Raw genomic sequence first — 16,805 nt, forward strand, 5'->3', positions numbered from 1 at the left:
CATGGTGATCATTTTGAAATGTATAGAAATATCAAATCACTATGTTGTGTAATAGAAACTAACATAGTATTGCAGGTCAATTATACTTCAAAAACAAACAAACTCACAGAAAAAGAGATCAAATTTCTGGTTACCAGAGGCGGGGAGGTGGGGGGGAATTGGATGAAGATGATCAAAAGACACAAACTTCCACTTATAAGATAAATAAAACTTAATAAAATTAGAAGGAAAAATGACAATATGGTATTTGCAAAAGAGTAGACAAAATATATCAATGGAACAGAATACAGAGCCCAGAAATAGACCCATATAAATATAATCAACTGATCTTTGACAAAGGAGCAAAGGCAATACAATGCAGCAAAGATAGTCTCCTTCAACGAATAGTGCTGGAACAACTGGACATCTACATATAAAAAGTGAATCTAGACAGAGACCTTATACCTTTCACAAATATTAACTCAAAATGAATCAGAGACCTAAATGTTAAACTGTAAAATTCCTGGAAAACATAGGAGAAAACCTAGATGACCTTGGTTTTGGTGATGCCTTTTTAGTTATAACATCAAACACAGGATCCATGAAAGAAATAACTGATAAGCTGGACTTCATTAAAATAAAAAACTTCTGCTCTGTGAAAGACAATGTCAAAGACAACTGTCAATCCAGACAATACAATATTATTCAGCACTAAAGAAATGAGCTATCAAGCCAAGAAAAGGCATGGAGGAACCATAAATACATATTACTAAGTGAGAGAAGGCCATCTGAAAAGGCTACATACTATATGACTCCAACCATATGACATTCTGGAAGAGGCAAAACTACAGAGTCAGTAATTACATACACTACCATGCATAAGATAGGTAGCTAGTGGGAACCTGCTATAAAGCACAGGAAGCTCTGCTCGGTGCTCTGTGATGACCTAGATAGGGGGAATGTGGGGGTGGGAAGGAGGTCCAAGAGGCAGGGGATATATGTATACATATAGCTGCTTCACTTCACTGTAGAGCAGAAACTAATACAACATTGTAAAGCAATTACACTCCCATTTAAAAAAAGGAAAAAAAAATCAGTTGTTGCAGGGAGGGGCAGTATGTGAACAGGCAGAGCAGAGGATTTTTAGGCCAGTGAAAATACTCTGTATGATACGATAATGATGGATATATGTCATTAAACATTTGTTCAATCCCATAGAATGTACAACACCAAGAGTGAACCCTAAGGTAAACTATAAACTTTGAGTGATTATGATGTGTCAATATAGGTTCATCTTTGGATAAAATGTACCATTCTGGTGAATGATGTTGATAATGGGGAGGCAATGCATGTGTGGGGGCAGCAGAATATAGGAAATCTGTACCTTCCTCTCACTTTTGCTGTAAACCTAAAACTGCTCTAAAAAAATAAAGTCTTAAAGTCTTATGATACATGTATCATAAAGACTTCAAAAAAAATAATCTAAAACACAATAGTAATATCTCTAGGTTACAAGACTGTGGGTAAATTTTTTCTTTTTCTATATTTTTCTATTATAAATATGTATCAATAATTTTTAAAATATAATAACCACCCTCTAAGAGGGGACCTACCAAACCTCTCATATTCCCTATTATGTCAATTTCAGACTCCTACATGGTCTCTTTGTATGCTGCAAAAATTGTCTTTTGCAGGTGCATGTCAACTTGCAATCTAAATCTAATATCCAGACTCCGGTAAAACTTCTTACCATGTTAGTAGTGCCACCCTCTTTGGTGCTTTGTGTGTTATATACATTGTCCACGGGTTAACTAATAATTAGAAAAGTCACACTGCAACCAGGTAATGATGACCAGTCTGTGGACTCTGTAATTAGTTGTCACCTATGTTCTAAGACTTAAAATAGCCTTCCACTTTCCACTCCTAATTGGGAATTATACCCTGCTTCCTGATCAACCTTAATATCTGTAAAAATATGGACACTGAGGTGGTTAGACCTGGTTACACCATCATCTTGTGGCTAATTTAATATTATCACAATCAACATCATACTGAGTAAAAATTGCAAAATTCTTAGGAGTAACTGCCTGTGGCAATTGTCATTACTCTCCATAGACTGAAATGAATATGTAATGTGAGCTTCCACACCAGAGGCAGTAGTGTCTAGTACTGTATTCCTGACCAGGAAAGAAAGTCCTCTCATAGTAATGAAAAAAAGATAAAGAATGAATGTCCTCTTTGGTTGGGAGGTGAAATAGGTACGTGATTCCCAGGGACAGAAAGAGCAGCAGGATTTCCTCAACAAAGAGACCTATGGCAACCGTGCATCTCAGTTCTTCTAACTGATTTGAGGAACAGGTTATATACACTTCTCTTAACAAAAAATTATTTCTGGGCCTTTAAGTTCAATTAGGTGCTCCTGTTCTGCCACACATTCCATGTTTCCAGCACCCATGACTATGACCTCTCCCTTTCTTGGGCTCCATTGAGAGGTTGAACACCCATCTATACCTTGGCAATGATACAATCCAGAATTCTGACCTCACATCCAACCTCTTTGCTTTGTTTCTATATCCCCAGCCCCTGTATTAAAGTAAAATCAGGTATCTCTCCCTGATTGTGAAGAACAAGGTAACTTTTAGAGTGAAATGAGTTAACACCTCCTACAATCACAACCTCTTATTAGCCAATCCAGCATTATGAGCCACCCAACCCAAAACAAAATTTTTTTTAGAATTTAGTGGTGTTATGATGCATTGAGCCTGCCTGTGGCCTCAAAAACCGCTAGATCCAGGGTCCAATGTCCATCTTCAGTCCCATTGCCTACCCCCTCATTCCAAGAATTTTTTAGTATTTTTCTGCCATGCTTACTAATACAGATGGATATGCATGCCAGTGTTGTAAGGTGGGCACTATATTTCCCTTGATCTTTTAATAATCCAATACACAGAGGGTGATATTGTAGACAGGAAATCCAGGATCTATTAAGCCTTTCATGCAAGTTCTTGCTGTCTTTGGCCAATATGGTGATACCATGTGCCACCTTATAATTAGAATAGATACCACTGCAGCCAAGGCAGCTTGTTTACACTGGCTAGGTGTAACCCCTTGCCAGTCCTTATACTGTTTCAGAATATTGATTCATACTGAAGACACAATGGAGGACACTTGCTGGCCTAAAGAGAAGCCAGTCAGCTGTCAGTGGCAACATGCAGTCTCAGCTACCTTGCCCTCACCGGACATGAATCTAGGGTGCTATTTCAACTGTCCTTGTGAATATGTCCACTTTAGAATTTCATAGAGGGGGGATGATCTGTCCTTCTGAGGGGCGTTTAGATGCTTCTTCAAATATTAACATACTGGATATTTGGTCTATTTCTGACTGCAGATCCTGGCTCCAAAATGGAAATTTATTAATGGACAATCTTGGGCTTTCCATGGTCCAAATCATTGGCCCAAACCCACTACAACTGATCTAGGAGCCTGCTGAAATCAACACCTGGGGCATGGAGTTACACCTCAGTTGGCACCATCCAGGATGCACATAATTTTGCCCATTAAGTGAACCTTCCAGGTCCCCAGTGAGTAAGCATTTTTCTGGACTGATGATGCAAGGTATCTGTCTTTTCATGTTTTCAGTCACTGATAACACTGGGCAGATCCATTAATGGAAAACAATACAAAGGGTTGCTTCTTTTGATAAAAAATCTCCAAATGGACCTTAGGTAATAGGCCCAAATTTTTAAAGGGGTCTCAATACTTGGTAAATGATAAATATTGTCATATAATGCATATATGTGATATAATGCGTATATAATGTGATATAATGCATAAATGAATAAATTTGGGTAGGCCCTGAGTTTTTTGAGTTTGACTTCCCAGCCCACTACCATGGATTACTTCTATATCTACAGCAGTGGTTTTCCACCCTGGCTGCTTATTGGAATCATCTAGGAAGCTTAAAAACAGAAGCAAACAGCAACAAAGAAACTATACCTGAGACCCACCCTAAATAAATTAAATTGAAGTTTCTAGGGATGAGACTCAGCCGTTGGTGGTTTTATTATGGTTGCTTTAACTCTCCAAGTGATTCTAATATGCAGCCAGGTTTGAAAACCAAGAATCTAGAGCAATGGTTTTCAAACTTCAGAATACATCAATATCACATGTAGGTGATTAAAGTAGATTGCTGGGCCCCCATCTAGATTTTCTGATTTGGTCTGGGGTGAAGCTCAAGAATTTGCATTTCTAACACCTAGTTAAGCGCTAATGCTAGCATTAGCAGGTGATGCTAATGCTGCTGGTTAAAGGACCACACTGAAAACCACTGATCGAGAGTGTGCTTTTCAAACTTTGATATTAAAACCCACAACTTTAATATTTTAAACCGAAAACATTACCTGAGAACGTTGTTAAAATTCAGAGTCTAATCCAGTAGGCCTGGGGTAGGGTTTGAGACCTGCATTTCTTGCTGGTCTAAGGACCACATCTTTGAACAGCAGGGATCTAGAGCTGCCATTTTTTAAATAACCAAGCAAACTAGAAGCTGCTGGAGCAAATCTTCAAGGAGGCCAGTTTTGCATACTACTAATGACATGACTCATTTTGATGACTTCTTTCTTTGTTCCCTGATCACCTGAACATACACAGTCTCCTGGACAGTCTCGTGATTACAATGTAATTATTGCAAAACAACCAACATCTCCACTAACGCGAAGCTCTACTCACCTTACTTGATACAGCTGATCACTTCCTTCTCCCTGAAAAACTCTCTTTACTTGACTTCCATGACCCCACACTCTCTTGGTCTTCCTCCTGCCTCTCTAGCCACTTTATTGTCAGTTCTTTTCCACCTCCCCTATATTTAAATGTTGGAGGGCTGCGGGAACCCATTTTTCAGATTCTTTGTCCATACTCACTCCTTCAGTAGTCTCATCCAGGCTCATGGCTTTAAATACTATCTAGATGCTGATAACACTCAAAGCCCAGAATGCTTCCCTGGATTATAGACATGCATGTTTAACTGCCTAATGTACAACCCCACTTGGTTGTCTATTAGCATCTAAAACAGAACACTTCTAAAACAGCTCATGATCTTCCCTTTCTCCCAAAACAGAAAATTTGCTCCTGCCAGTCTTTGCTAATTCAGTAATTGGCAACTCTATTCTTTCAGGTGTTCTGGCCAAAAACTGCAATTACCATTGACCTTTCTTTTCTGTCACAATTTATACCTGGTCCATCAGTAAATCATGTTGCCTCTATCTTCAAAATATATCTAATCCTTTCTCACTGCTTCCACTGTAACCACTCTGGTCCAAGCCACCAATATGTCTTAGAACAGTCCCCTAAGTGGTCTCTCTGCTTCCATCCTATCCCTCTCCCTCAGTCTGTCATCAAAATAGGAGCCAGAGTGACCTTGTTAAACCATTAACACAAATTATGTCACTAATTTGATTAAATTGCTCCAATGGCTTCTAATCTCCCTCAGATGGGAAGGCTAAAATCCTCTCAAAAGCCTGTAAGGTCGTACACAATCTGTTCCCACCACCATTACTTCATCAGACCTCATTTCTTTACTACTTTCACGTGAATTCACTGCACTCCAGCCACGCTTTCATATTGTTCCTCAAGCACATGAGGCATTCCATTTCAGGCCTTTTGAACTTGATAGTCCCTTTGACTGAAATGTCCTTCCCTCATAGCCACACAGCACATTCCCTCACCTCCAAGTCTCTACTCAAGTGTTAAATGTATACTTTACAGTGAGGCGTTCCTGGCTACCCTATCCAAACACCTATCTAAACTCTTCCCAGTAGTCTCTATCTCACTTTCCTGTTTTTTTCTTAGCCCTTACATACTATATAGATATAGATAGATATACACACTATATATACAAAAATAATAGATAACATGTATATGTACACACTATATACATATTTATTATGTATATAAATATGAAATTTACCTTGTTTATTATCTCCCCCCAGTAGATACAGGTTCCATGAGGGCTGGGAATTTCACCTGCTTGGTTCACCACTATAACTCTAGTGCTAAAAATAGTCCCTGGTAAATACTAATAGGTGCTCAATAAATATTTGCTGAAAGAATAAGTAAAGCAAGAAATACCTATTTTTACACTAAGATGTGTCCCAGACACCAATTAAGAAAGTGTCTTAAGGGACTTCCCTGGCAGTCCAGTGGTTAAGTCTTCGCTTTCCAATGCAGGGGGTGCAGGTTCGATGCCTGGTCAGGGAGCTAAGATCCCACATGCCTCGGGGCCAAAAAACCAAAACATAAAACAGAAGCGATATTGTAACAAATTCAATAAAGATTTTTTAAATGGTCCACATTAAAAAAAAATCTTTAAAAAAAAAAGAAGGTGTCTTAAGAAGGTGGGTATAACCAATTGTGGCAAATGATGATGATAAATCAAATAAGATTAGAACAGAGAATTGACCACTGGATATAGCACTGTGGAGGTCACCGGTGACCTTGATAAGAGTTGCTAGGGTGAAATATAATAGAGCTAAGACTGAATGGGAGAAAAAGAACTGAAGATAGTGAGTACAAACAACTTTTTCAGATATTTTCTCTTAACATAAGACGATTGCATATGATGTTACCTCATCTCAAAATGCTATGCCTTCACTCGTTTCTTCTGATGACGACTTCTCTGTTTTCCTTAAAGATCCAGGCAGCTTAGGTATTCTATTCACTAGGTAACATCACTGTAACTGTTATGTGCCCATGTACATACCACTATCCACAGTACACATAGTATTCTAAGTGATTCTTTACTTGACTGATAGTGTCTTAAACTCCTAATACCTTAAAGCTGGGATCCTTCCACAAAGATGTTCAATAAATATTTCTTTGATGAGTGAAAAGAACTTGAAAGAACAGTAAGTTAATAGTTTCTAAGAAACTATTCTTATTTCTTAATAGTTTCTAAGAAACTATTACTTCTTAATAGCTTCAAAGAATTTATTTACCATGTTTTCCTTAATTTATATTCAAATATATTTTACTAGTTATCTATATATTAGACACTATAAAATACTAAAGGAAAAGTTATTATAACACAAATGTAAAATTTGTCTTTTCCCCAAGTAAATAATAAAGATACATTTAATGTACATTTATGACAATTTGAACTATTATTCTGGATAATTCAAACCTTTGACTGAAAACATCTTAATTTTATCTCTTAAACTGCAGTATTTGAAAAACAACCATAAATATTTTGATATCCAAGTACATAAAGTGAAATCTTACAGAACAGAATTATTAAATAGTCTGTGAAAGTTCAGGTCACCAATTCTAGTTACTTAAACACAGGGACATTTGACTAAATCTGTATGTAATCTAATACTTTCTGAAGTATTGCTTCTAGATATTATACAATGCTTAAGAAAATTCTGGTATCAGGTTTGAGGGGAGGGTTTCTACCCACTTCTCAAACTGCTTATTTAAGAATTCTATGCATGCATGTTTTGGGATACAGATTGGCAACGTGTTTCCTAAACAGAATCATCTGGGGCACTGTTTGAAAAACAAATTTCTGGGATCCAGCTCTAGAGGATTCTAGCTTAGCGCATTTGATGAAAAGGCTAGAAACTGGCAAAAAGCTCCTTAAACTGGCAAAAAACTCCTGATTCTGTTATCAGTCAAGTTTGGGAAATATTGACCATATATCTGGAAACATTAAGTAGACAACAAGTAGGTTTGCAGCAATTCCTGCCAGACCTTAAAAAGTTGCTACCCTCAACCCATAAACACAAAAAGTACCAATCCACCATGGAGACATCATACATTCTGAAATGCTTTTTCAAGACAATTTTGATTTGTGTTGAATAAATGAAATGTCCATACTATAAATACAGAGCTGTTAAAAACCACTTTTACTAGATTATGATGAAGCTTGATCAGTTTTCTTTCTTCAAAACACCACCTACCACAATTGAAGAGCTACTACACCTTTCATTTTGTCTAAAGGAAAAAAAAGTAGTAACAAAATGCACCAAGCTAACTACATTCCATCAATGGTCTTCACTGGTGATATATGACTTGAAAACTATCAATAACGTTCACTACTTCAAGCACAAACTTGTCAAAAATGTGTTGATGGGTAGTATCTAGAAAAATTAATTTTAAAAGCTATTGTATCCTTTGGGAAGACAGCTGGCAAAAGTTTCAAAATACAGACCAAGCTACAGATGTTCATCGTATATTAAAACTACTAGTAGTCTATTTTATAACTTAGTCTTAAGCCTGTAATAAACACTTAATAACTAGAGAATTTTATCAATATAACTTGGGACACAGGAAAAAAAAACATTAAGAAAGAAAAAGTGACTAAAATTCCTGTGTTATTTCTGACAGTGAAACTAATTTCTACATAAGTCAGTAATACTGAAATAAATATAACTAAAGGACAAATTACTATATATATATATACACATACCTAATAAAAAGAAGTAAGACAACTACATGCAACACAGACAAAATGATAGTCATGTGGCACCACCATTGGCAATGCTAGATGTAGTAAGATGATAGAACTGGTAAGCAACTGATCATTATTTAGTCTACAACCAATATGGCACCTACACTTTCAAAACCTAAAGACAACGACTTGCTCATTCTGGTATAGTCAGCTTCAGACTAAGTTATATTCAATTAATATGTTTTACCTAAGTTTCAAGCAAGTATGAAAACAAAACAGATGATAAAAACTATACTTTTTACTAATAAGGCTAACATTACAGCAACAGTTTTCCACCATGCCATCACATTTATGAATATTACATTTTCTGCTGTGACAGAATTGAAAAATTACTGGAGTAGTAACAATATTTGTATTTCAAACACTGAATTGAAACAAATTTGAAAGCTTTGAACATTTTCCTGATCTATTTCACAAACAAGAATGATCTCTACCATTATTGTATGAAACAAAATTTCCAAAACAGTTTGAGCGATTTCTAAGTTATAGTCTTAGCACTGTACTAAATTTGTGCCACAATTTCAGGATGCTATATATTCAGATTTTACTACCCCATTGAAATTTTCAAGAAAACTTTTTATTCTTATAAATTATTTTAAGGGTGAATCCTTTGCATAAAATCATAAGCAAGTATCCAATTAGGACAAAAATTAGAGTAATCTCACTTTTGAAACACGTTGAGATACTACATATATGGTTGTGCAACTATGTATATATTATATACCAAAGGAAGGCAAAGCATCACCTCCTTACAATTTACTGAAACACAATTATAAAAATTCAAGCAGTGTGACATAATATAGCTTCAAATTACTGCTGGAAGAATAAACAAAACCTCATTTACCCCATCAAATAAATCATATCTAGTTTCAGAAGATCTTCATACCATATTGCTCTCAACTACCAAGTAGTAAAAACAACAGACGTGCACCTCAAAATCCTTCACACCTACCTACCCCACCTACTGAATCGAACCTAAGAGACTGACTATCTGGAGGAGGGCTTCAGTCAAGGCTTCTTCAACTATGTAAGGCTACTATCCCCTGAACTGTCAGAGAACTAACACATGGAAAAGAAGAGAGAAACTGGAAAGGATCAGGGAAAAAGACAAAGAACTGGGGTAAATTCTACTCTTGGGGTGAATAACAACAAACAACTGAACCCAAAAAACTATCTCATTTCCTACTCCACAATCTCGGCTTCTGGTCTCCTTATCTTTACTCCATCTTGCCCTACCTATTGTTTGTCCTAGGCCTCCTTTTCCCTCTTACAGAGCATAGACGTACAGACATGCAAAATAGAAGATCTTCTTTATTTACAGAATTTAAGTGCCAGAGTTTTTTGCCTACAGGACATCAAACCATGATACTGGATTTGAAATGCACAATTTAAATCCTGTGGAAAATAGACATGTGGATAAAACTGAGTAACCATATCCAATCATAGAATCTCTTTTAAAAAACCCAGAAGAAGCAAGCGCGAGTGCGCGCCCACACACACACAAACACACACATAGTCTCAAAATGTTTTAAAACACATTCTCCATCATCAACGACAAATATACTGTGCTTGAGACAATAATCAATGGACAAGAATAATTTCTGCAGCTTTTAACTTTATTTGCCACAAAAGTTCTGCTGAGACACTGATTGATAATTACATTTCAAATACACCGCTCACTAAAGAAATGTAAACAAGCACTGGGACCAACTTTAAGATGCTGCCCACAAAAGAATTAAAATGAAGACAAAACTGTGATTTAAGTTAAAAATACAAAAGTATATTTATTTAGCATTGCTTTATTGAAAAGGAAACATAATTGGAAATCAGAATTATTTTTAGCACCTTCTTCGGATCAAACCTATCCCCAAACTGCCTATAGGTGTGCACATTTTAAAGTCCAATGAATTGTCTGAAGGTTGCCAGGGTTTCTCTTCTATCTGCTGATAACAGCAGGGAGTGAAACCTCAACTAATCATTATGGCCAAGAGATGAGAGCCCTCCAGGATGCCATCCTGGGCGCGCTCCCCAGGACCAGCCTAGAGCTTAGGGGACTTTTATCAGTCCTCTACTAGGTAAAGGACTTTCCTCGGGCGCTTTAAGAATTCGTTGAATAAGAAATCAACGAAGGGATTTAAAGGAGTATAATGCTACCAAAATAACCTTTCGTACATTTCACAAATTTGATGATAGAAGAAGGGTACACAGCCAGAAAACCGAGCGCCCAGTGGATAAGCGGACTTGGTGTCACCGCACCGACCGAGAGGGAGAGACTCTAGAACGCGAAGATGGGGAAAGGCATTTCTCCGGTGTTAAAAGGGCAGATTCGGGACCAGATGGCTGCGGGTTTCTCTCCCGGGCGATGCGCCCTGAAGGAGCGGGTCACGGGCACCCAGAAGGACCGGCAAGTGCAAACTCGGCGCGCGGGTGTCAAGGGGACGGCGGCCGCCCCCGCCCCTCCGTACCTGATGATGTCGTCGCTGTGGCCCCGGTAGAACTTCTGCCGGTGCTCCCGCGGGCTGTACACCACGCCGACGCCCGCCACGAAGTACACGATCTCCTTGGCCGCCGTGTAGTAGAGGTTGTTGCGGCACTGGTGGCCCCGGTAGCCGTACACCCACTCGAGCCGCAGGTGGCAGCTCGGGGCGCTCCGGGCCGCCATGTCGGGGCGCCCACCCCGCCGTTCCGCTCGGGCCCGCGGCGGCGGGAGGCGGGAGGCGGCGGCGTCCGGGCGAAACAAGCCCTCCCGCGGGCGGCCGGGACTCGCCGCCTGCCGCGTCCTCTAAGCCGCGCCTGGCAGGTGCATGTCGCTTCTCCTGCCGCCGCCGGCGCCGCCTCAGCCCACGGGCGGGAGGAAAACCCTCGCCTCGCGGAACATGCTGAGGGCCGCGGGCGCCGCCGGCCGTCAAGAGGGTGCCGCGCGCCCTCTCTTCGCCCACCTCGGTCGCCTTGTCTCCTCAGGCCGCAGCGCCCAAGCCTTGAGCCGAGCCGAGCCGAGCGAGGGCCCGCCTCCCGCCTCCACGCCTCCGCCGCCGCCCTGTCACCCAGCTCCTCGCCCGGGTCACCTGCGGCGTTCACGTCCCGCCGCGGCCTCGTCCCACAGCCCGGCGGACCCGCGCCGCGCGCCCCACAGCGCAGGAAAACGGCGAGCGCGCAGCCTCGCGCGGCTCCGCCCCCTCGCCGCCGTCGCAGCCCGCCCGCGCTCGCCCTGCCCAACCCCGCCCCGCCCCTCCCAGCGGGGGAGCGCGAAGGCGCTGGGTGCTCCTTGGGTACCTTTGCCGGGTCGCGGTTCCCGTCCTCTCGCTCTCACCTAACGTCTAGTCCCGCTATCCTCGGCCAGGACCAGCGACCCCAGGCGCCCTGACCGCGTCCCGCTTAGGCCCCGGCGGGACTCTGGGCCACCCTCATTCCCTGCTTCTGGGAGGTCTCGCCCGGGAAGCGCCTGTCTCACAAGGCCCCTGAACCTGGCCAGGGCTACGTTTATGCGTGGAAGAATCAACACTAGGATGTTAACCTCATTTTTTTTTTTCCTGATACCTTGTGTGCGTGTGTTTTCTAGCTGCTTCGTAGTGCTCACTATACCAAACATTGAGTGGGAATAAAACCTGACTTCCTAAGCGCACATTTTCTTATTTGTATACGTGACCTCAAAGCTTAAAGTAGAATTTAAATCGTAAAATGACACGCCAGATCCAATTTCTTAAGAAATAGCAGTGGTACCTGAATTTTTTTAGTTACTGTTTTGAACACCAATGAACTCGATACTTTTTGCATTGCAGTGATGTTGAAAATAGCTTGAGTCATAATTCTGGAGAATGAGCCTGTAAACACAAGTACTGGGAGGAATGACTTCCTCTGTCAGTTCCCCTCCTCCTCAGTTTTCTAAGTGCCCCCTCTCTCACAGGATTTACCAATACTTGTAAAATAATTTGAAATCCATATTTTAAAAGGTTTTAAATGCAGAATGATAACCGCAAGGTTTACAACGAGAAATAATAACTTATAAAATACAAATATGAATCTTTCGTGTCTAAAAAAAATCCGTTTTGATTTCCCTGGGAAATACCAAAACTTGGAAACCTGAGAAAAGCTAGAATAAACTAACATCCTTTTAAGAAGTGTGACTGCACAGAGGTGATGATTCCTAGATGGTACCCATACCTTGCAATGGATGTTACCCAATCTATGCTTCCTCAAAGATGCAAATTACCAGTTTGAGACAAGAGGATACCTTTTCAGTTTTGGTTATGACTTCTAGTCTACATGCAGGAAAGAAGGGCCATTTCAGAGGAAGGAATTTGCATAAATGTCATGAAAAGTAAACTCTGAAGGAGTGAGTAGATTTGGTGAGCTCTACCAGGAAGGCTGAAAGTAGAAATCCAATCTGGTGTAGTTCAGAATAATCATCTAACAGGGTAGTGAGGAGCTATGATGCAGGAAGAACTGACTGTAAGAGATTTATACGATTACCAAGCTTTCAGACATTTTTAAAAGTTTATTATTTTTGCTATTCCCAGAGTGATTAGCTATAAAACTGTCAATAGAAATAATCAATAAACCAATCTATGATAGAAAAGAGTTTTATTTGAGCTAAACTGAGGGCAATAGCCTGGGATACAGAGATTCAAGAAGCACCTGAATTGTGTTCCACTGGACTACAAAAAGGGGGTGGCGTATAAAGGCAAAAACCATAAAATTACATAAGTTGTTTGTCAAGAATTAGGATGGGAGCTGGCAAGAAGTAAGGGTGCTTGTTAAGCAAGAATTTGTTGGGGTCCGAAATGATTGCAGAATTACAAGGGGAGACCGTGGGACCATTAGACTGTGGCTGGCAGCCGCTAGCAGATGATTATTTTGAGAACGGCTGGTGGTGTCCTTGAGGCTGATACTGTTCAGAAAATTCAAGTTCTAAGAAGTTCTAAGTGATGCACAACATATCTGAAACCACATCCACAATGGCCACCCAGCTCCATTTTGGATGCCTGAACCACAGTTTTTCCATTTTGATTTTTAAATGCATTCTTTTCTTTAATGGTTGAAGCAGATGTACAATGCATGTTTAATAGGCCACAAAACAGACTGTTCTAGTTAGCATAAGGTTTAAGTTAAATCATGTATGAGCCAGAATGACTTCCACATACCTCAGTATGTGAAAATTTCTTCCATCAAAACTCTTGTAATGAGGGCAGCCAAAAATTAGAAGGGGGTGGAGAGCAAGACTGGGGGAAATGTGCCACACTCAACAGCTTGTCTTTGGCTTCTGATAACAAGAATCTTAGCAGAAAGCAAAGAGGAATGCAGATTAGGCTTCTGGCACTTGCTGGGAAGCAAGAAAGAACTCAGGCTTGAAAAGTGGCTCCGAAGCCATAAAAAGGCCTGTGTGGGGTTCCCTGGACAAAGGCACATACAATTTCTCTTTGTCACATGTATTTGTTTTATAATAAAAATATGTTTTCTAACTCACTACTGAGTTCCTTGAAAACCCCTGGTGAGAAAAAGAAAAAGTTGTGGCTTATTTAAATTTAAGCAGTGAACTTAGAAAAGATGAAATATTTTGTTGCTGTACAACTGTGGTACATTAATTACTGGTTACATGTAAATTTTATGAGTTGTAGGATAATGAGGGATAAGACATACTTTTCTCTATGTTTCGGACTTTTTCAGTACAATGTCTTATGGATCCCACGATATATATTTAAGTAGTACGCATATTGATAACAGATTGAAATAATTTATTTTTCCATTATCATATTTTCCATTGCAATTTTTTTTTTCTTTTGCGGTACACGGGCCTCTCACTGTTGTGGCCTCTCCCGTTGCGGGGCACAGGCTCCAGACTCACAGGCTCAGCGGCCATGGCTCACCGGCGCATCCGCTTTGCGGCACGTGGGATCTTCCCGGACCGGGGCACGAACCCGTGTCCCCTGCATTGGCAGGCAGACTCTCAACCACTGCGCCACCTGGGAAGCCCCCATTGCAGTTTTTAATGACCCAAGGGTGGAGTGTGAAGGAAAATCATTCTTAATTAAACCATCCTCAACTGACAACTCAAGACCAAAAGAGACAGCTGAGGCACAAGGGTGGCTAAAAAGTAAAACATTCATGAATATTAGAGAGGAGAAAAAAAAAACCCTGATTAGTTCTTACCCCTACAACTTTATATATAATCTGTTATTACTAATGTCACATCAAAAAGCTTAATCAAGCCTTTATTGCTAGATGTGATTTCACCATCTGTACCTTTTGAAAGTAATGCAAATAAGGATGCAGGAGAAAGACCCCGAAATTCTACATATCAACAGGTGGGCATTTTTTAGTCATTTTATTTTATTTTATTTTGTTTTATTTTATTTTATTGCCATACGACGTGGCTTGTGGGATATTAGTTCCCCCACCAGGGACCGAACCCCTGGACCCGGAAGTGGAAGCACGGAGTACTAACCACTGGACCGCTAGGGAATTCCCTTAGGCATTTTAAATATAAGCTACAATACCCATTGGTAATCTATATCTAGAAACTTGAGTTCCTAATATGGAGCTTTATATTCCGAACATTTGAAATATTAAAGTTCAAGCAAATAAATTTTTTGCTGGCTACTACTTTTAGCTACCCTCAGGTCTTTACAAAAGAAACAAAAAGCAAAATATATAAAGCATAAAAGCCAAAATTCATGCTATTAATTCTAGCTAGCTAATTCAGCCAACTTATGAATTATAATGATTTTTAATATGCCGTCCATAAAAATGTTTCTGTAACCATACCTTTAATTAACCTGTTTTATGTACAGAGCATAACATAGTGCCTGACCCTACAGTAGATATTCCATATATATTTGTCAACCATTAAATACAAAAGAGAATACATGTGTAGTCATAATAGGTTTCCTCTTAGTTTTATTTTGAATAGTTGAAACTTTTGAAAACTTGAACATTTTTCTGATCTTCAATATTGTATTAGTCAGGACTTTTTTAGTTGTATGTTACAGAAACCCACTCAAAATGGCTTAAGATAAAAATGGAATTTTAATGTCGAAAAGGACTGCAACTAGAACTCGTATCTACGCACTTGGATCCTAGGGCTCAAGAAATAACATCAGAACCAGGTCATCAGAATTAACTCAGTTCTGTTTTCCTTCGGGTTGACTCCATTGCCAGATCAGCAAAATAGCTGCTAACAACTCCAGTTCTACCATCTTATTCTCTCAGCAATCCCTGTGGAAAGAGTATTTCAGCAGTTCCCCTGGAAACTCCTTGACTTCAACACCATGGACTCTGATTGGCTGACTTGAGATACATGCCCATCCTTGGATCCATAGAGTAGTGTCAGGTGCGCTAAAACCACAGGAAGCGGGAGTGGGAGAGGGGTGATTCTCCCAAGGAAAACTGAAGTGGTATTACCAGAATGAGAAGCAATGGATGCCAGCAGTGGCCATCCAGGGCTGACTTAGAACCTTTAGTGTTCTCCAATCTCCGTTTACATAACTAAATACACATGCTATCTAAATTAAAACAAAAACAGGAGTTTGCTAAAAAAAAAAAAAAAAAAATGCAGCTTTAAGACAAGACTTCTTCTAACCAGCTTGTCACCCCAATGCCCTCCTTTTAAAAAAATTCTGAAGTTAGTCCCATATTTAGGGGAGGCAAAAATTACAGATATTCCCCACCAGTGAACATATTTCCAAATGCCTATTTGATTCCACTTAAAACCATTCAAAATAGGTGTATAATTGAAGTAAAAAAAAAGTCTCAAACCAAATTATCCTCTTCTACACATCTACACACCTTGCCATCTTCTCTTTCTGTATTAGCAACTTCAGTATTCCCCCAGTTAGGCAGGTTGGAAAGCAAAGCAGTTTTCTTTGGTTTCTCACCTCCATAATCAGCAAGCCCTTTTGACTCTATTTTACAAATATCCCTAAACTGCATCCCAATCTCTATGTCTACACCCTCCCAATCTCCATTTGCCATTTAACTTCTAATTATCTTTTCCCAAGATTCTGAAACCCGAGTTATCTATAAAGATCATGTATCTGATCATGCCACTCCCCTGTTTCAAGAAACTTTTCTAGAAGCAATGAAGGCATCTTGAGCCTTGAAATATTCCTATCCTTTGACTCAATAATGTCTCATCTAGTTATCTGTCATAATGTAATAATTAAAAATGCAGATCAAGATTCATGTATCAAAACATTTACCATGGCATAATTTACAACAATAAAAATCAGGAAACATGGGACTTCCCTGGTGGCGCAGTGCTTAAGAGCCCACCTGACAATGCAGGGGACACGTGTTTGAGCCCTGGTCTGGTAAGATCCCACGT

At 39.9% G+C, this 16,805-nt stretch overlaps 1 protein-coding gene across 3 annotated transcripts in view; it reads right to left on the minus strand.

The window, feature by feature from the left end:
• Positions 1-11,636, minus strand: part of EML5 (EMAP like 5) — a 172,045-nt gene extending 160,409 nt beyond the window's left edge. For 2 of the 3 annotated variants that reach the window (XM_032621290.1, XM_032621289.1), the window contains exon 1: positions 10,951-11,147. In XM_032621290.1, coding sequence (XP_032477181.1) covers positions 10,951-11,147 — 197 coding nt within the window. Of the gene's footprint in view, positions 1-10,950 lie in introns of all 3 variants that reach the window. The other variant, XM_032621288.1, reaches the window with a different exon arrangement.
• Positions 11,637-16,805: the final 5,169 nt, after the last annotated feature.

The sequence above is a fragment of the Phocoena sinus genome, chromosome 2 (genome assembly GCF_008692025.1).
Source record: "Phocoena sinus isolate mPhoSin1 chromosome 2, mPhoSin1.pri, whole genome shotgun sequence".
Lineage (NCBI taxonomy): Eukaryota > Metazoa > Chordata > Mammalia > Artiodactyla > Phocoenidae > Phocoena > Phocoena sinus.